The sequence below is a fragment of the Homarus americanus genome, unplaced genomic scaffold, assembly GCF_018991925.1.
Source record: "Homarus americanus isolate GMGI-L3 unplaced genomic scaffold, GMGI_Hamer_2.0 scaffold24523, whole genome shotgun sequence".
In the NCBI taxonomy this organism is placed as follows: Eukaryota; Metazoa; Arthropoda; class Malacostraca; order Decapoda; family Nephropidae; genus Homarus; species Homarus americanus.
The window spans coordinates 182,008-204,023 of record NW_024744357.1 but is presented as its reverse complement, the minus strand read 5'-3'; the positions used below and the strand labels follow the sequence as shown (position 1 = coordinate 204,023).

Here is a 22,016-nt window from a genome sequence, read left to right as displayed (position 1 = left end):
ATTATTGCTCTGTAGTACACTACTGATATTCTCAGTGTCTTGTTTACAGATAGGTAAAAGCTGGCATAGCTCTCCCTAATAATGTTGCCAGCACTCACCATCTCTCAATCACCATTGTTGTCACTGCTCAAGTGGGTTGGTGCTTACCACAGGGTCTGTCTTGAGCAATTAGTAAATATTGTAGCATATTTTTCAAAACTTAATAAATATTATATTATTATTGCATAATGCGCCTCCATGTACTTAAGGAGCCAAATCGAATCATTATGTAAAAATTTATTTTAAATTATAAATTAAAATGTTATAAGACAATGGTTCAGTTGTTCTGTTAATGTGTGTAAGTGTCTTTGCATGTCACCACACCTACTGCCATTTCATCTCACCATCTGACTCGTCCCCTCAGCTCGAAATTACTGTATTTCTGTATTTACTTTAAGAAATATTTATGTTTGCACAGTAATTATAAATAGACCCAGACCAGAAAAATCAAGCATTAACCAAGCCGTTGGTCTTCCCACCCAGCACATAAGGATGCGGCTAAGCATGATGCAATCTTTCATAACGTTGGGAACCTTTGTCCCTAGGCCCAGAGCAGAAAGGTTTGTTGTGATTTTCTCAAAATTTTCTCAGATTTTCAGGTAACTGCGCATTCAAGACATCTTCAGGTCATGAGACCCACTAATCCCCAAGCCAAGAAAGGGTGACCTGACATTCCATCAAAACGTCAGTAATATGAGAACACTAATTTCCCACCCTACCTCCACCTGACATTGCAGCAGGTCAGGTACTGTACACGAGACCCACTAATCCCCCACAGCTCCATGGGAGTGGAAAATACCAGTCTTTGCTGTAACACACAGTTTCATTCACACCCATATCATATAGATTTTTAATTTTCAGATACATGTATATTTATTTTACGAAGCTTTAAGATAAACTATCTGGATCATTAGAGTAAAGAAATGTAGTTTCTAACTTAATTAGAACTGCATTTACATACTCCAGAAGTTTAGACTCAAGGAAAACAACTCCAGCACCCAGAAACATTCTGGGGAAGTGGGCTAGTGTCAGTGTGTGTGTAAGATGTCTAGTATAGACACTCGGAAACTTTTCCCAGTAACCGGAAAATATTCCGGGGATAAGGGATTTTTCCGGGTTTGAGAGTCGTCTGCTTAGCCGGAAATCTCTCATCCCCGGGGATATCACTGTATTACTGAATATTTTGACACAATATAATGATGTTGTGGCATTTGGAGAGTTTCAGGGACCAGGAATTCTAGCTAATGGAGAATTTACTGCTGTACCATCTTCAATTACAATTTTATTTACAAATTCCTTGATTCGTTAGGCGATACCAAGAGATTGCTATATTCTTTTCACAGGAATATTTACCATGTATAACACTGAGGATACACATCAAATAGATTCTTTTAAACTCCAAAAATATCTAATTAAACTATGATAGCCTTACTTACCATGTGGACTTAAGAATTCCACAAAAATTTTGACAAGTACTTCTGCATCATCCTCATCAGACTGCTTCTCTTGGTATATGATGACATGTCTAACAGTGCCAAAACGGCCACATTCTTCTGTAATTTCATCTTGGAGAAGTTCATCCACTTCCTCAGCACCGACCATATTACGTAGAATCACCACAGTTGACTGCAAAGAAAAAAAATATGTTCTTCCATTACTCTGCATTACACTACTGTATACACTACTGTATACAGTATATATTATTCATGTCAGTATCATCATCACAAAAAATGGCACACTTGATGTAGAGTAATTAGGTAGGAGGAATATTAACTTTTGTAAGGAAAACAAGATAATAATTACTGAGTACAGTACTGTACAGTAAAGCCTCTGATATCGACGGTTCAACTAACGAAGATTCATATTTAAGACCCAATTCAATTTACGCCATTATTTTCTTCGTATTTACAACAAAGTAAAAAATATATATTAAATTTTTGTATAAATAATAACTAAATCCCGATATTAAAAAAAAAAAAGCGCCTTGCGCACAGAGGCTGCCGGGCTTGTTAGTGGTGATGCCAGCATCAATAGTATAAACAATTGCAGGTGGCGGGCCCTTTGTTTTCACGCATCTGAACAGGAAAAGGAGAAAAACTTTCTCAGGTTTCTTACATCATTTCTGAATCCCTATTCAACATGAGCAAGAGAGCAAGTGATGGTAGTGTTGTTTCAAAAGCTAATAGAAAATGCATTAGCTTAGCCGAGAAATAAGATGTGTTAAAAAGATATGAAAAAGGTGAGAGGTCTGTGGATATTATATTTTCTGAAGTGGACCCATTAACAGAACAAAGCATTAAAATTTAAATAAACACATATGACCTCTTCATAAAGATGTATTATGAGAAAAGAAAGCAGCTGTGCAAGGTTCTTTCGACAGTTTTATTATTCGAAGGCCTAAACCATAACTTCAGCTACACCATCAAATTCAGCATCATAAGCAGCTTCAACAACATTTTCAGGCTCAGTAACAGCTTTATGGAAAGCTACAGCTTATGCCAGAGTTGAACCTGATAACTTCGTCATCTGAATAAAAACTCGCACAATATTCATTGGCTGTCCTTATGTTTTAGACTTTACCACCATTGGTGAGTAGAATTTTTGTTTTACATTCATAAATATTATTGAAAACATATATGAACAGTTAATAGGTGTTGCATTCATATGTAGAGAAATGACGATATGTTTTCACATGTCTGCACTTACTGTACAAGTGTACATGCGTTGCCTTTCCCAATCGTCTCGCTTTATTTCTTTACCATTAGTGGTTAGCTACTTCTAGTGTTCCATTTATTAAATAGCATTGCTTAAAACATACATACAGGAATTCAATTTTTTTACATTAAGTTCACTACAGCTACAACCAGGGTCTTATTTTCTTCCGTTTCTTATGTAGAACAATCGTCAATCACGAAAACAATGCCGTCTTGTCTCCTCGTGTGTTTTAATATTCTACGTATTATTAATGAATTGCATTGCATTGTTCATTTCACATATATAAACATTAATTCAGTCAAATACATATTAAGCAATAAACAATAATAAATCTTTTGTACTTATTCTTAAGATAAATGACTATGTTTCCTTGAGTGCGCACGTATACGAGGTCTGTCCAAAAAGAAACCGAACTTTAAAAAATAAACAAATTATTGCTGTACTTACAACTTAATCAGACTTGTCTCTTTCAAAGTACTCCCCTCCACTGTTGATACACCGCTCCTAACGTTTTTTCCAGTTCCGTAACGCGTTTTGAGGGATGGTGTGTAGGTCTTGTAGCGAACTTTCTTCTATCGTTTGAAATCGGCAACCTTGAACGCAACCCCTTGTTGCAGACAATACTCCTTGGCTCGTGGAATGAAACAACTCAGGAATCAATCCTCAAACAGTGCTAGGGTCATCCATGCTTTCTTATTACTGCGATAAAACACTGGCAGTGTGTGCTTGCTGACATTATTAAAAGCCTGTGGGTTTTACCTTGAAACCAGCTACATTCCCCCCTAACAGAAGTGTGATTCGGTCCTTGAATCCCGGCATTGTTTTCGCCTCTTTGTGCATGTATGTCCGTTCTGGCATGCGCTTCCAGAATAAGCCAGTTTCATCCACATTAAATATTTCCTCAGGCAAATAATTTCTCTCCACGATGACACGATTTAGCTCCTCCTCAAAAGCTTCAGCAGCACCCACATCAGCACTTGCTGCCTCTCCACTCACCTTTACACTGTGCAAATTGTAACGTTTCTTAAACCTTTGGAACCACCCATGACTTGCTGTGAAGTTATGGTCGCACTCATCTCCTGCCTGCTCCTTCAGGCTTTCGAAAACGTTTCTTGCCTTAGCTTGTATGGTTAGAAGGCTTAAGGGTACACGCTTTTGCAGCTGATCTTCCATCCACATTACAAGTAATTTCCCCATCTCATGAAGAAAACCTTGTCTTTTTTCGTTATTGTTGTTATTGCTCATCCTTTCACTACCTCACTAATTCGTTCCTTGTCCTTCAAAATGTTTTATATCGTCGAGTCAGAGAAGCCAAGGTCGCGTGAAATGGGTGCTACCATTTTTCCATTTTCATATTGCATTATTATTTTCATTTTCATCTCAAAAGTAATTGACTGATCTCAAAAGTAATTGACTCTCTTTTTCTTCTCAGCACCACGAGAACTCTCACTTTTACACTTGCCAGCCATTTTAAAATTTGTCAGTACACAGCGCGATCACTAACAACAACAAAGACGGCCAAACACCAACTGAGCGGGCTACGGCGTAGATGCAGTACACCACGAGGCGGCCCGGTCCACGCTGTCGTACGGCGTCACAATACGACAAAACGTTTCGGGACTCGAAAATACGTAATGTGAAAAATATTTTATACGACCATGGCGGTTGTATGTCCGGGTTGTCGTAAGTCAAGGAGAGAGTATAAATATACTTACGTGAACAGCTTTTTTAAAAAATTAAAATAACTAAGAACAAATTAAGGTTCTCTATTACTGATGTGCACCTACTAAACACCCTTCATGTTGCTATGTCATCCATTCAGCCAGACATTGCAGACTTTGTACAGCAAGTAAAAAGTCACCCATCCCATTAACAACTCTTATCACAGTCAACAAACACAGTAAGTAAGCATTTTGTCTCTTTGGCTTTAAATTTATCATTAATTTTGAATTTTAAAAGCAATATAATGAGTGTATGGCCCATCATGCATCAGATGATTTTATTGTGGCCCTCAAAGCAAAATGTTTGCACACCCCTGATAGAAGATGACAAAAGGTATAACTGCATGGAAATGTACAAAAAGATTAAACAAATGAACCAGTAAAAATAACATAAATGGGGTGAGACTATTAAAGGCAAAGTCAATAACATCCTTTTTGAGGTCGAAAAAGTAAAAGAGAGATGGGCAGATTATGTAGAGGAACAATACAATGATAAGGACAGAGCGAAGGTTAGAAACGAAAAGGAAATAAAGAATAAACTATCAGTTCTTTTAACAGAAATTGAGGTGGCTGTGAGCAAAATGAGACATGATGCAGCATCCAGGTGAACTTATAAAACAAATGAGCAGGAATAGGATAAATTGTTTGACTAAAATATGTAACTCTATGTACTTAAAAGAAGACCTTCCCAGTGATTAAAAAAAATTTATTACAGTATTTATATTACAGCATGCCCTGACAATTCGCAGACCTCCAGCATTCACAGATGAGACCCTGGATGTACCCAAGAATGGCTATGATAGTTTTGAGGTTGCTGGCATTTTCACAGCTGGGACAGGGAGCCATTCGTTCTAGAGACAGTAATTTCTTTTACCTGTATTGTATACGTATACAGTGATCCCTCGATTGACAAACACAATTGGTTCCACAGAGTCGTTTGTTAACCGAAAATTTCATTAACTGAATCTATTATTTCAATGGGATATTGGGTAATTGGTTCCAACTCACAGAAAAAGTACAAAGTAAAGCCCAAAACTGCATTAAGTCAGAAACAATATTAAAAAATCCCCTAAATCGCCCTTAAAGCAAAAAAAAAAAAAAAAATATATATATATATATATATATATATATATATATATATATATATATATATATATATATATATATATATATATATATATATATATATATGTATGTATGTATGTATGTATGTATGTATGTATGTATGTATGTATGTATATATATATATATATATATATATATATATATATATATATATATATGTAATAATAATTGACGGTTTATTGACAAAGTTCTGCAGCCCGAATGTATGTATATATGTATGTATGTATGTATGTATGTATGTATGTATGTATGTATGTATGTATGTATGTATGTATGCATGCATGTGATACAGGTATTGTGCAAAATATATGACATTTATATTCAAATTATTCACTGTCTTACAAGGATTCCAGCAATGCAAATTATATTCTCCTAACTTTAGTCTGAGATATCATATAAGATAAAAACTGTAAGCCTTAAACCCTGGGAGGGAGGGAGGGAGCAGGTGAGGTGATATGTTTGACAGTTGGCGCCGAAGGTCTAATGTGTGTTTATTTAACAGTCATAAAGTGACTAAGCTTCTCTCTTATAAATGCCAGTGAAATGACCTGGGAGAATATAATTTACATGCTGGGATTCTTGTGAGATAGTGATTAATTTGACTATAAACAAGCTACAATTTGCACTAGACATAACAATTTTAGTACCATAATCATTTAGTACATGTACAGTAGTACAGGTTTGCACTTAGGTCATTTATTTCTTTTAAGTTTTTTTAGTATGGTGTGTGCATGTAAATGAATAAAAATAAATGAAGAAATTTAGGTAAATCTACCCAAAAATACAGTTGAAAAAACTTGTACATTATTAAAATGTACTAAACTAAGGTACTAAAATTTTTATCTCTTGTGCAAAATATATGATGTCTAGATTCAAATTATGCACTGTCTTGCAAGGATTCCAGCAACGCAAATTGTATTATCCTAACTTTAGTCTGATATTATATAAGATAAATACTTAAAGTCTACTGTATAACCACCAAACCCTGGCTGGGAGGGGGGGGAGGAGAGGTGACAGTGACATGTTTGACAGTTGTACCGAAGGTCTAATGAAGTATTTATTTGTTTATTTATGTCCTTTAGCTTGAGGTTTTGTTTTTGTTTATAAAATGTGACAAGTGACCGAGGAGAATATAATCTACATTGCTGGAATTCTTTTAAGATAGTGATTAATTTGAATATAATCATGCAATAGTTTGCACTAGACAAAAACTTTAATAATCATTTAGTACATTATTTTGAGTACATGTACAGTACAGCTTTGCCCTTAGGACAGTGTGTGAGTGTAAATGAGTAAAAATAAATGAATAAAGTTACATATATCGAGCCAAAAATATTAGTTGAAATATTTTATGTAGACAGCTTGGATGGCTAAATTTTAAAATGACCAATAATTTTAATATAAAAATGCAAAAATATTCAAGAAAACAACTCCCTTGATATTTATTCCACTGGAAACGAATGTAAACATAAAACCGATTACTGTATTGGCGGACTAGCTGATCGGCTGATGCGCACAACAAAGCATGATTCTCCGAAGGCTTTCGTTAATCAAGGTTTTGCTCATTAATGGAACTGAAAATCCTTATGGGAGCTAATTCGTGAACCGAAATTTCATTAATTGAACCGTTCGTTAAACGAGGGACCACTGTATACACACACAAATACAATACAGGTAAAAGAAATTATTGTCATAAAGGCAAACACATTAAGGGAATATACATTTATTTACACGAGCAAAAATGTACTGTACCCCCATCAGCAAATGTTATTCGCGGATTTGGCTATTCACGGCCATTTTGAGAACCTAACCCCCGCGAATTTGAAGGGCATACTGTATTACTAAAAAACCCAGAAGCCTTAGATTGCACCCAGTTTAGAACAATTAGCTTAATAAGTTATGCCTGCAAAGTTTTATTAAATATAATTTTAAGTTGAATAAAATTTAGAATAGACGGTGAGTTATCTGAAGATCAAAATGGATTTAGAAAGGGAAAAGGAACTTGAGAAGCAATATTGGTTTAAAAATTTAGAGTGAAACAGCTTCAGCAATCCAAAGAAATTTGTATATCAGCTTTGGTGATTTTGAAAAAGCTTTTTTGTAAAGTAAAACACAATAAACTTATAAAGGTCATGCAAAAAATAGGCATTAGTGAAGGAGACAAAAATAAAAATAAAATCTTTACTTGCAAAAGGATGTTGCAGTGTTAGTTAATAATGAACTTATTAATTGGTTCAAAGTTAGACAGGAAGTAAGACAAGGCCGTGTTCTATCTCCAACATTGTATAAAACAGTATATACAGTATTCAGAATTCCTAATGAGAGAAGTTATAAGGGGCAATGAAGGAATAAAAGTTAATGAAAAAGTAACGTCAACTACAGTATACACTATGCAGATGATACTGCTCATATCACAGATCGTGAAGTAGCATCACAAAAACTGGTTTACACATTACTGGAAAAAGGTGGGGAATATGGGTTAAGAGTTAATGCTGTAAAAATGAGTAATGGTTGTTTCCAAATTGGAAATAAATCCAAAAAGACAAAAAATATGCTAGGCAACAGGGAACTATAACAAGTGGAAAATTTTGTCTATATATTTGGGAAAAAACATTATCTGTGATGGTAGAAGTGCACAAGAAATCATAACAAGAATAAGTCAAGCAAAAACATCATTTAACCCTTAGGCACCGGATGACGTTCCAGAATGTCAGCCTATTTTCCCGCCATCTTTTTTTTTTATCATTTTTGGAAAAGTTGATTTTTTTCTCAATTTATCAAAGTGGGGGGCCCTGCCAGCAGCACCCTAACCCGGGGCTTAAGGGGTAATAATCTAAAAGACCTAATGAAAATGGACATTTACTTCAATTTGAGGGAAAAGGCTGCTGAAAGACTACAAGGTGTCCATAAATGATTACCTTGATTAAAATGAGAGCATACTGTTTTCTGGGTAATCATTTATGGACACCCTGTATATATGGCAAGGACTGTTGTTTGGCTCAGAACCGTGGACATTTTCAGCAGACACCAGAAAGAGGTTGGAAGGTTTTGAAATGTGGTGTTATAGGTGAATGTTAAAAATAGGTTACACTGACAGGAAAACAAATGAAGAAATACTAAGGTTGGCAGAAGATTCAAGAGAAATACTTAAAATGTACAGAAAAATTAGATACTTTGATCATAAAATCAAAAGGAGGAAAGAGGCCAAGATTGCTGGCATGCGGCAATTTCAAATAACTGCTCGAGGGGGCAATTTCAAACAACAAATATTTAAGGGTTTAGAGTATAGACAAATGTTTCTTGCCCGAAAAGGGTCCGGACTAACTGAAATCCGTACTTTCGAGAGTTTACTGTAATTCTGACAAACAAGTTATTTTAAGGTTTTCTTCATACAATACTTGTGAATTCAAGACAAGCAACAAATATTAACAAACTGATTCCCCACCTCTGCTTTCCTCATTAGCTTCTGCATGACCAGGTGTCGTGCTGACTGGCCCTTGATGGACATAGTCTCCTGTTGCTGCAATGTTTGAGGCTCATTGTCCTCCATGAGCTTCTTGGCTAGCTCCTCCTGATGAGTAGGTTTCCGATCTTCACCTCCACTTGAGGAATTGACTGTTGCATTGGAGCCAGCAGAACCTGCACCACCAACATTTGATGATGGTGGTAATGGAGGTGCAAGTGAAGAACTGTTGGTGCCAGGAACAGGTAATGAGGTAATAACTGTTGGTGGAGGTATGGTTGCTGTACTAGTTGGTCCACCAAGGTTAGGTAAACTAGTTACTACACCCACAGGAGGAACAGATGAACTATTTCCACCCAAAACTGCCACTGGAGAGGATGGAACTGATGCAGAAACATTACCCACAGTTCCAACTGGAGGTACATTCCCCACAACACCAACTGGTGGTAGTTGTGATATAGAACCAGGAGAGCTGCTGAGCCCTTGTACAAGACCAATGGCATTTGTTGCCAGAGCATCCATCGCCTGAATTTTAGCTGTTGCTGCTGCTGCTGCTACTGCTGCTGCAGTTGGCATCTGAGTTGGTGCCGATAGAGGACCCTGTAAAAATAAACATTGACATTTATCATTGAAATTTACATATATGTAATTTATTTCTACTTTACAAGTTGTATAGAGAATAAAAAATTATAATAAAACTGTACTAACAAGTTAAAAAGGAGAGGTGCAAAATGTATGTAAAAAATACTGTAGTATGAAAGGGCCAAGACAACACTTAGAAATATCCATACAGTGAACCCTCACTTTACGCGGTTAATTCAACCCACGGCGGCCCGCGTAAAATGAGAAACGAGTAAAGTGAACAACATAATATATGGGATTAATTGAAATAGAGACCGGGCCGACCCCCAAACTCCACTTTTTCAGACACAATACCTGCGTTGTAGTAAAAATAACTTCTTAATTTTATGATGGTATGCACACACAATTAATAATTAAGAGAAATATCAATAATATTAGGTTTTTTAACACTTACATTAGTAGAAAAGATGGCAGGGTTCTGAGGCAGAGGGCAGATTATTGGCCCTCACCTGTATCACTATCCACCACAGAGGCTTGCAGGGCCTCTTTGTCAAACCCCTCAAAGTCCATATACTCACTATCATTATCACTATCCCTGACTTGGGCCGGCTGTGGTGGGTGGCGGGTGAAGAACTCCGTAATGTTTAGATGACTGGGCGACCTTGTGCGCACCCTGCTCGCGCCGCTCTCCGCATAAAGGGGTACACGCACCGTGGAAAGTGAGCATTCCGGTTTCAGCAGGGTACCGCGTAAACGTGGAAACACGTAATGTGGGGCCGCGTAAAGCGAGGGTTGACTGTACATTATTCCTAACAGGGCTTTGGAAATTCACTCACCCATGGCGAATGGAAAATCCTTAGGGCTAGTTAAATTTTATATTTACTAGCTGCCTGCAAAAGTGAGTGTATCTTTGTTTAGCTATAGAGAACAAAAAAAAAAAAAAAAAAAAAGTCATGCAAAAAATAAAATACAGGGGGCCCTCCAAATACGCGGATTTTTATTTTGCGGTCCTCTATTATTCGTGGATGACACTCTGGATGTACCCTAGAATGTCTGTGGGTAGTTTTAAAGTTACCGGCATTTTCGCCTCTGGGACAGGGAGCCATTCGTTCTAGAGACAGTAATTTCCTTTACCTGTATTGTAAATATATGTATGTATGTACTGTATGTATGTATGTATGTATGTATGTATGTATGTGTGTGTATGTGTGTGTGTGTGTGTGTGTGTGTGTGTGTGTGTGTGTATGTGTGTGTGTGTGTGTGTATGTATGTATGTGTGTATGTATGTATGTGTGTGTGTGTGTGTGTGTATGTGTGTATGTATGTATGTATGTATGTATGTATGTATGTATGTATGTATGTATGTATGTATGTATGTGTGTGTGTGTGTGTGTGTGTGTAGACACACACAAAACACATACAAATAAATAATACTGTATTGGGAAAATTCTATCACAAATAATCAGAAACAAATTTATTAAAAATGTGACAGTCTTAAAGCACGGATTTGAGGGTGGCCCGTCACATTTTTAATAAATTTGTTTTTGATTATTTGTGAGAGTATTTTCCCATTAATATTTATTTGTATGTGTTTTATGTGTGTGTGTGGTTACACACACACACACATACAGTAGAACATCGATTTAAAGGGATTCAATTTAAGATCATTGATTTAAAGCGACACCCACAATTAAGGACAATATTTTAATTTAAAGCGAATCTTTCCTATCTTGCGCGAGTCAATTTCGTGCCTAATGTTTCCCACCATACGCGTCTCTGGGCACGCTACATGGCTGCCCGCCACCCACTCTCACCCTCACGCATCCTCAGTTCTCGCACTGACGCTCAAGGGAACGGAAATATTGTGTGACACTATCTCCTTCTACCATGTGCATCAACCATCTCCACTATGTCCAAAAGGCCAGCTACTACATAATTAACTACCCTAAAGGTCAAGAAATCAAAGCAGGCAATTACATTGGAGCAGAAAAACAAGGTGCTGGAAGCACTGCAGCATGGAAATGGTGTTTCCCGTGTCAAATGCGTCCACAGCCACAGCACTAGACGGTGATGTGAATGACGAGCTGGTTGAGTTGGGCTCTGCATCTTCAGAGGGTAAAGTGCCTACCTAAAGTTGAGTGAAAATCTATTTTTCATCGCATAAAGTAATTGAAAAATAAGTTGAGAGGAAAGTGAGCGCTGGGCGAATCAGGTGGGTGGCGAGTGGCACCAGTGCGACCACCCTCTCACATCAGCCGATCACTAGTAAACAGACCATTTCGCATCCCTGAACTTTAGCTGTGTTGATTTATGAGTGTTTCTTTGTTCTAGGAGATGGGCTGAAGACAAACTACAGGTACTCCTCGACTTACGACCACCCGGATATACGATCGCCGCAGTCATATAAAATATTTTTCAAATTACGTATTTTTGAGTCCCAACGTTAGTGATGGCGCTGTGTACTGACAAAATTTTGGTCTGTAATTCCCTTTAAAATGGCTGGCAAGCTTAAAAGTGAGAGTTCTTGTGGTGCTGAGAAGAAAAAGAGACACCCATTTTAGATTTTCTATGTATTATTTTCGCATTTTCGACTTACAACCAATTCAACTTACGACCTGGATTTGGGTCCCTAACCCCATCATAAGTCGGGGAGGAGATGTAATTATGAATCTGTACGTTCTTTACAGCTGCCTATATCCATTTTGTGTAACATTTGTTCCGGTAGTTTTAATAATTACAGTTGTTACTTCCAATTCCAATAAATTCCTTCAGTCATCTGTTGAAGTTTTAAAACTTACTTTTCATTCAATCACTTCTAATGTTAGATACAAAAGTCCCTTGCAAACAATGGAATTAGGTTCCTGAAAATCCCTGTGGTTAGGTTAGGCTCCATGGCCACAGATAATACCCATCAAACCCTATCTAAGTTGCTATTCCTTCGCTAAACAATACCTAAACATTTAATTAAATTTTAGTTATATGCATATAAAACAGCTTAATATAAATTTTACATGAAATGAATGTGTGTATGTGGACTTGGCAGGTCACCAAGTTAAACTGTCCCTGTAACTACATCCCCCTAGCTCTCCTCCTACCAGGCTACACTATGTCATTTTTTAGATTTTTTTTTTAGATTGCCCCGGAGGGGGCTAGTTTATTGGCCACCCCCTTACATCCTGTGCAAGGTGAAGCGCAGAAGCGTTTACAGTGCCCAACTGGGAAGCATGCGGAGTTCATGCTTGCCTTTATGACTCGTGCATTAAGGGTGTAAAAGCCTGAAGGGTCATGGGTTATGTCAGCACATTACAGTGATAGAATGATGAGTGTGTTGGGGGAAATTTCCTGGTACAATTTATCTGTTTATGGCAAAGCGTGGCAGGTCCCTAATAATGTCAAGCGCCAGGACATAGGCATTGACAATATTGAGGGACATACCTTTTAGTGTGATTGTGATGGCGTGTACGTCGGTAGTGTCGGCTTCAAGGGAAACGTCGAGAGGTTGGTAGGGGACGTTGCTATGTCAATGTTATTTTTTAACTCATATTTTCAGGTAGATATATGAATGTCATTTCATTTATTGTTCTTTTCTCTGTTCTCCATTACATACACAGACAATCATTTAGACAGAATGTGAAAAATAAATAAAAAAATGATTATCATAAGGTTAAAAAACTTAAGAGGATAAACATTTCTTACATTCACGGATTGTGGGGGGGTGATGTCAGGGGATATCAGCCTCTCCCTATCAGGCCATGCTATGAGCTACGTTATTGTTTTTTTTTCCAACTTGTAGTTACAGGTAGATATACGTATTTTGTTAAATTTCTTTTTACCGTTACAGGCACACACATTCATTCATACTTAACATGAAGAAAAAATAATAATAATAATAAGACGATGTGCACCCGCTACAGGTAGGGCCGGTGCTGGTGTCTACATCTCCCGTCCTGATGCCCCTGAGCCTATCAAACTATCTCTCAGAGTTTCTGACGGGGCATCCTCCACTCAGGCTGAACTAACAGCCCTCCTTGCTGCCCTTCTCGCTGAGGAAGAAGCAGATGGTTTCTGCCCCTTGCTTGTCTGCTGCGATTCCAGGTCTGCTCTCGACGGGATCGCATTTGGATCAGGGGAAAATAAGGACCTCATCCTCCGAATACGAGGGTTAACATCCACACTTCAGGATGAAGGCCGTCCTGTGACATTCCTATGGATACCCAGTCATGTCGGTATCTTGGGGAATGAGGCAGCAGATGGCCTTGCTAAGACTGGCTGCAACAAGGCCACACCCGACTACGTTGTTCCTCGAACACTCTTACAGATTAGGACCCAAATTCGCCGCAAACAGAGAGAAGCTCGGGAAGCAGCCATCCCCCTGGACTCCCGCCCACCTGGTACGATGTCCTCCGTAAACTTCCTGACCTCTCGTATGTCTACGGGAAAGGGTCGCGGAAAGGGGACGTGATTGCTGCCCGTATCATCATTGGGTATGACTTTGCTTGGGAGATTGGTATCCCCGCATCCCCTGAGCAACGCTCTTGTGCATTATGCAGAAGACCCGACAGCAGCACCCTTATCCACTACCTCCTAAGATGTCCCCACACACAACGCTTCCGTGACGCCTGCTGGACCACCACTCCACGACCCCCTGACAGAGACACGATAATCCTCCCCATATTGGCCAGATATTTTGTAAATAATATTGATTATGTGTTAAAGGAATATCCTTCCTTCCTTAGGCTTTAGTAAGCCCCTTTATAATATTTATACTGTATATACCTGTCACACTTGCCAGATGCTTCTGGTGTCATTGTACAGGGGTACCTAGTGACAGCACTAGGATCCCGCTTCCTCTATCAAGGAATAACAACTGAAATTGAAAATTGAAATTGACGATGTGCAGAACAAGTGGGATAATTACCTGGACACTATCACCAAAGCCTACTACCACTTCTTTCCAGCCAAGACACTGAGGATGATGTCCCGTGGATTACACCCCGTATCAAAAGACTAATTGAGCAGTGCAACAAGGCATACTATTATAAAATATCACTGAATTAATGTAAGAGAATATAACAAACATTGCTGGAATTCTTGTAAAATACTGATTAATTTGAATACAAACATGCTATAGTTTGTACTAAATATTTTTTTAAATTATTTAGTACATTTGAGTACAAAGGACTAAAAATTTTATCTCTTGTGCAAAATATATGATGTCTATATTCAAATTATTTCTGTCTTGCAAGGATTCCAGCAATGTAATTTATATTCTGCTAACTTTAGTCTGTGCCATTTTACAAGATAAAAACTTTAAGCCTAAAACCCCCTTCACCCTGGCTCTGAGGATGATTTGTTTTGACAGTCTCAGGGAAGGTTTACAAAGGTTACTTAGTGTATATTTATCAGTCATACAGTCTGGTGCTCCCGAGTTTAGTGTTCATTGGTGCTTAGTAAAAAAATAAAGTCGTTAAGTCTAGTTTAGTCACTTTTATTGGCCTCCAGAACCTAACCCTATTTTCCCCATGTAATTATATATCGATCTTTAGTATACAGTAATACCCCGCTTAACACGGTTTCGCTTAGCGCGATTTCACATATACGTACGCGGTGCCTCGCCTGAGCCGAACTTTCACTTAAAGCGGGTTTTTTCCATGTATACGCGCAGTGTCGGCTCCAGAAGCTATTTTTAGATTTGCCCCACCCCCCACCCGCCACCCTGCCTGCCTTCCTGCCTGCCTGTTTTAGCTCATAAAATTCATACAAATTACCCGGCCAGAATATAATTTACATTGCTGGAATTCTTACAATATGATGATCATTTTGAATATAAACATCATAGATTTTGCATTAGACATACAAATTTTAGATATAATGTTTACTCTGAGTAAACATGTTATTTTTTGTGCAAAATATGACATTTGTATTCAAAATATTCCTGGTCTTACAAGGAATCCAGCAATGTCAATTATATTATCCTAACTTTAGTTTGAGGTATTATTTATTACTAAAATGGTAAATATTCTGGTCTTCCCACACATCTGGTAGGGAGGGTTGGTGGGAGGTGGGGGGAGGGAGGGACCGACCGACCGACCATCTGTTACCATGTGAAAAATATTTTTTTTTTTTATTAACTGAAGATATTTGTTTTAGCTCATAAAATTCATACAAATTACCCGGTCAGAATATAATTTACATTGCTGGAATTCTTACAATTTGATGATCATTTTGAATATAAACATCATAGATTTTGCATTAGACATACAAATTTTAGATAAAATGTTTACTCTGAGTAAATATGTTATCTTTTGTGCAAAATATATGACATTTATATTCAAAATATTCCTGGTCTTACAAGGAATCCAGCAATGTCAATTATATTATCTTAACTTTAATCTGAGGTATTATTTAATACTAAATGTTAAAATTTAGTTTTTTCACCCATCTCTTGAAGGGAGGATTGGTGGGGGGTGGGGGGGAGGGTTGGGACTGACCGACCACTTGGCTTGGTTGGAAGAGGGGGGGAGGCAAGGTGGGGTACTTTGATTGACAGATAGTGTCGTGAAGAATATTTTTTTTTTAATTAACTGAAGATATTTGTTTTAGCTCATAAAAATTCATACAAATTACCCGGCCAGAATATAATTTACATTGCTGGAATTCTTACAATTTGGTGATCATTTTGAATATAAACATCATAGATTTTGCATTAGACATACAAATTTTAGATATAATGTTTACTCTGAGTAAATATGTTATCTTTTGTGCAAAATATATGACATTTATATTTAAAATATTCCTGGTCTTACAAGGAATCCAGCAATGTCAATTGTATTATCCTAACTTTAGTTTGAGGTATTATTTATTAAAATTTAGTGGTTTTCCCCCCAAAATTTCTCAGAGGGAAGAGCCAGTGAGTGTAGTGTGAGAAGAGGGGGAGGGAGTTGAGTCCATTATTTGAATGGACACTAACTTGGTGACTGTATTTCTCTATTTCTCTTTAGTATTAATTGTGTGCATGTACCATCATAAAATTAAGATGTTATTTTTACTAGAACATAGGTATTGTGTCGGAAAAAGTGGAGTTTGGGGGTCGGGCCAGTTTCTATTGGAATTAATCCCATATGTTCTGTTGTTCACTTAGCGCGGTTTTCACTTAACACGGTACCCTGTGGGTTTTATTGACCGCGTTAAGCGGGGTACTACTGTATAGCGAACATCCTTGGACCCTATCTCGCAATATATCCCGACCCTACTGTTAAGGAAATTACTGTCTCTAGAATGAGTGACTCCCAGTCCCAACCAGGAAAATGACAGTAACTTTAAAACTACCCACAGACACTCTTGGGTACATCCAGTGTTATCCGCGAAGAATAGAGAACCGCGAAATAAAAATCAGGGAATTTGGGGGCCGCCCCCCCCTGTATATATCATAAGTATGATTATTTTACCTGAATTAATTTATTATGAGCTTAAATAAGCCAATCATGTTAGTGTAATCTCCTAGCTGGGGTTTTTTAACAGTTGTGCTGCCTCCTGCTGATATGAATATCTGAATAACGGATTCTGTCTGATGAATGACATCATTGTGGCTTAATTAGTTTGGTACTCATGGTTTTTACTGTATACCTTTAAGCTGTATTATTTCCGTAGGATGACTTACCACTTCCTATTCTATTGAGAATTACCCGAATTGACTGGGCTAAGGAAATTTGGAAACAAAGAATGCAAATATACTCACATAGAAAGAGCCAGGTGGTGTAATGGCTTTCCCCACACGTAAGTACTGACCACCCAAGTCAAACAGGTTCATGGAAGCTATGGCTTCCTGTGCCGAAGTGGAATTCTCATACTCTATGAATCCATAGCCTTTATGCTTGCCAGGGGTTGTACCAGGTGTTAACATACATTGCTGCAATACATGTGTTCAGGGTAAATGATGGGTGATGATTACTAATACAATCAACATCAACTCTTCCCCTAACAAGGGTTATCTTTAACAACGCTTCCCTGGAAAGGATTACCTTCAAAAACTCACCCTTAAAATGGTTTCACCTTTTCTCAAGACTAGAGGACTCACAAAATCTCGAGCTTTCACTGAACAAATTATCATAATTCAGTCTCAAAGACGATAAGCACATCATACTTCCCTTATATTTACTGCACTGAAAATTTCGTCGGTCCTGAATCACAGGATTTTTCTCAATAATTTTAGTTAATTTTTATTACTGTTGCTCTAAGCAGACAAAATATATCCTATAAAGCTTCCTACAAAACTTGGTCCTGATTTGGTTACCACATAATGAAGCAATAACCAACAGCTTGCATCAAGAAATAGCAACCAATATATATCCTGTGAAAGTTCATTCATTTACAAAAGTGGGTGATTACTGTATAGCCTATGCAGAAAAGCTGTAAACACACACACACCGTATGTTAACAGCTTTGGTACAGGGGATTACTGTATAGCCTATGCAGAAAAGCTGTAAACACACACACACACACCGTATGTTAACAGCTTTGGTACAGGGGATTACTGTATAGCTTATGCAGAAAAGCTGTAAACACACACCCTATTTTAACAGATTTGGTACAGGGGTTTCTCTATGCTAATAAAATTGCCTAGTGTTAGCTAAATAAAATGTTAAAAAGTACATTGTTTAATATAAATGCACCTATCTATCTCTACACCAGTTCATGTGTACATATGTAACAATTGAACAAGAAAGAGCAAAACTAAGTTCAATAAAGCACATTATTCTTCCTCATTAACAAAGCTGATACAAGTGAATAACCAATGAATTAAGGTGCCATACTCAGGCATGGTAACCATGTCCTTCCACTTCAAACATTTCCAGGATGTCTTCACCTACCCTCCATGATTTTTTATCTGACTGGAGGGAGTGTCATCCATCCTAGTCTCCATCTTCCCCAGGCCCTGATAATTACACCTTTACATGGTAGTATCTCCATCATTATGCCCTTATCCCTAGTTATAAGATAAAGATATTCCCAAGAATAAGATAAGGAGATTCATCATTCAAAAAAATTTCAGTTTTTCTCTCAATGTTCCAAATTTCAGTATGGATAAGGATAATCTTAACCCAAATTTACTTGCTAAATTTTCTCACTAACCTTGATTTTACCGAAAGCTTCAAATACACTCTTGATGTCACTTTCAGATAAATCTTGGTGAACTGAAGCTATATAAATACGATTGTAGTAATTGGCCTCTTCTGTTATCTCATCAATGACGGTCTGTGCCTGGGGAACAAGAAATCACCATAAGAACATTTGAAACATGTACAGTGACAATAATAAAAAATAAAGAATAACAGCAATAAACTTTAATGACAGGAAAGGATTAGTTATTTGCCAAACTCATTAATAATATAGCAGACTTAAATCATGAACATTTTAAGTAAAATTGTAAATTGACTGTTAATAGTTTTACTTCAAGGATGTGTGCTTAAGTTTGATCTATATCAACAAACAACATACAATGTAAATCACTGTTGGTTAATGGCTTTACCAATTAAAAAAAAAAAAAAGAGAACCTGAGTTACTAAACATAACAAAACATAGACCAGATCTTGGGAGGTGAATTTTAATTTTGAGTACAGTGCTTGATTCCAAGGCCAAACCTAAGAACACACCCTACATCACACCACCACCAATGGACTTAATGTAACATACAGTGCACTGCAGAACTTCAGCAGCATGATGCATCAATTAAGACTAAAACAATGATACACCATGAAGGGCATGAAGAGCACAGGCCCATGCAAACCTACTAGCAGACTGTTCAAACAAATTTAATGGAAAATATCAAAATAAAGGCATCATCAGTCCTTTAATTTCATTTACACATCCAATATGGATCAACTAGAGTGGAGATTAAACACAGTTGCATGTACAGTATCAGTGTTCTATGGGGAGGGGAGGGGGGCACACCAGGCATTTCCTCAGAGGTGATATATACTGGAGGGACAGGGAAGAATCTTTTTTTAATTTATAAACATCTTTTGTTATATACAGAAATGTTGGATTTATATTAGTTGTCAAGTGTTAATAGCTTTAAATTCAATCTAAGTCATAAGAAAATATCTGTATTTCATCATGATCACCATCTGACAAAGAATTTCCACGCTTGCGTGGGTTAGCCATATTTACCTTATGACATGGTGTCTCAACTATCATAAGGCAAATCTGGATCAAGTTTAATGGTTGGATGTCCTTCCAATCACCAACCCAATTTTACAGAGTGGGAACTGGGCATTGTATACTAAATTGATATTTAACTAATTCAGTAACAAAAAAGAGAAGAAAATATTGTGAAGTGAGGTTCGGATCCTAAGAAACTGTACATAGGGTGGGGGCAGCACAGAACATTGATGTGTTTACATCCATTGGTAGTGGTGAACCTCGAGTGACTTGCTTATGGTAAGACCTTGGGCTTACAGATACACTCATCTGCTTATATTCTATTTTCCATTTATACTAAAAATACCTAAAAACTTATAGCAAAGATTAATATATAGGGCAAGTGACATATTTGCAATTCTCTTTTTTTTTTTTTTTATTCTTAACAAATTTTACCCCAGCAAAGAAGCCTCACAAAGGACAACATTTACACCACATCATTCATCATCATCAACAAAAGCCATAATACTTGCACCATCTGTTGTCCTTGTCATGGCAAGAAGTCTCGGTTGTGTGACATCACAGGCACTGAGGCCCTGTGCTGTCGACCAATTCTGTCAATGGCAAGCAAACTATAAATTTTTCACAATCTTTTCAGCGCTTTATCGTGTTGATGCTCAAATGTGCCATACACCGCACTGGTTCTATTACGCCCATAAAAGTTAATTATGAAATTCCTGTAACACAAGCACATAACTTGGGTACACTTGTAAGAATTATTTTTTCATACTTTTACACTTAATTTACTCAACATACTGACACCCAAATACAATAATGTAATAGAAGGGCTTAATGTGGTGTCATTTTGTGGCACTAAATTTGGCAAATATCACTTGAAAATCGTTCAAGTAGAAGTAATAACCTCAAACGGCCTTAATATTTATTTAATTGGTCCAGTGTATGGGTCAGTCAGGTTACAGGAATTCCAAAATCAACTTCTTTCCACCTTATTAGTTCAAAGATAACGCATAACGGATTTCGAGTTTTTCTGAGCCATGACTGCTAATTTATTCTACTTTTGAAAATATGGAGCAAAAATTACTCCCAGAGAACAGACTATAATGACCAAACAGATGTGTAAATGGGTAGAGGAGTAAAGGGAGGTAAAGGTTTCAATGACGGAGACAACACAGGGAACAAACATTATACATCTTTACAATGATGCACTAATTAAATATCATATTTAACACCTCACTACGTCTTGTGCCTTTCATCCATATACCTAAAGGGTAAGATAACCTAAAGGCCAGATAAATGATGGTATGAAAGTGTACACAAGAGAAATCTGAAGATTATTTGAACCAAGAAAGTAGAATATTCCAATATGTTGGGATTTTATATTCCAGCACAGTCAAAATTGGTACTGCGCGGGATATAAGTGCAAAGCCAAATGGACAGCATACTCGAGTCTCACTGTTTTGCACATCTTTAATCCATTTATAATGTTACTCTCAAAAATTAACATTGAGTTTTCTCAACAAAAGGTGAAAAACCTATATGAAATCCATTGATCAACATGGTATTGTAGAATTCATAAAGTGGATATTAAAAAAATCTTCCTGGCCATTTACCGCAACTTGTTAATATCATAAATGCTGTAGTAGGTTTTGAAAGATATGTTAGGCCAATGTGGTGGCATTCTCATCCAAGGTGTTGTCCATATTACTTGAATCATGAGAGACTAAATATGTTACAGGTTGTCTATTATTGCGACCTAAGTTTAGACAAGTCATTTTTTATTAGGCCATTCTATTATTGTCATCCCATTGTTTGGCATTTACCTGTGAATGAAAGGGAGGTGCTTGGAGTACATGAGTGAAGTGTGTTTACTGATTGAAGTGGAAAGACTGATTGAGGGGTGTTGTCTGATTAAAGTGGGAGGACATATTGCAGTGTGTTGACTGACCAAAGTGGCTAAAAGTACCGATTCCAATAAAATAAATTATTTTTTAAGAGTATGAATTTTTTTATTTGAGGCTATATAACTAATATAGCATAAATATTAAAAGTAATATTTCTTTCCACGTAATGCCCAACCAGATTCACTTAAGCTAATGAACTCCTGGGAACTGTCACACCTTCCAACTGTTACGAACATGTTCATTTTCTGGTAATCTAATGAGCCTTTGTCAGAAGGCAACTTTAGTAATGGTCAAGTGTAGACTTTTGAT

General features: G+C 37.2%; 1 protein-coding gene across 5 annotated transcripts in view; it reads right to left on the bottom strand.

Annotated features, from left to right (window-relative positions):
- The window catches only part of LOC121877898 (poly(U)-binding-splicing factor half pint-like), an 88,960-nt gene that overhangs the window by 12,615 nt on the left and 54,329 nt on the right, over positions 1-22,016 (bottom strand). For 3 of the 5 annotated variants that reach the window (XM_042383846.1, XM_042383849.1, XM_042383850.1), the window contains 5 exons: positions 20,319-20,399; positions 18,778-18,906; positions 17,384-17,554; positions 9,046-9,663; positions 1,476-1,665 (listed from right to left, as the gene is read on the bottom strand). In XM_042383846.1, the coding sequence (XP_042239780.1) occupies positions 1,476-1,665; positions 9,046-9,663; positions 17,384-17,554; positions 18,778-18,906; positions 20,319-20,399 (1,189 nt within the window). The remainder of the gene's footprint in view (positions 1-1,475; positions 1,666-9,045; positions 9,664-17,383; positions 17,555-18,777; positions 18,907-20,318; positions 20,400-22,016) is intronic. The other 2 variants (XM_042383847.1, XM_042383848.1) reach the window with 2 other exon arrangements.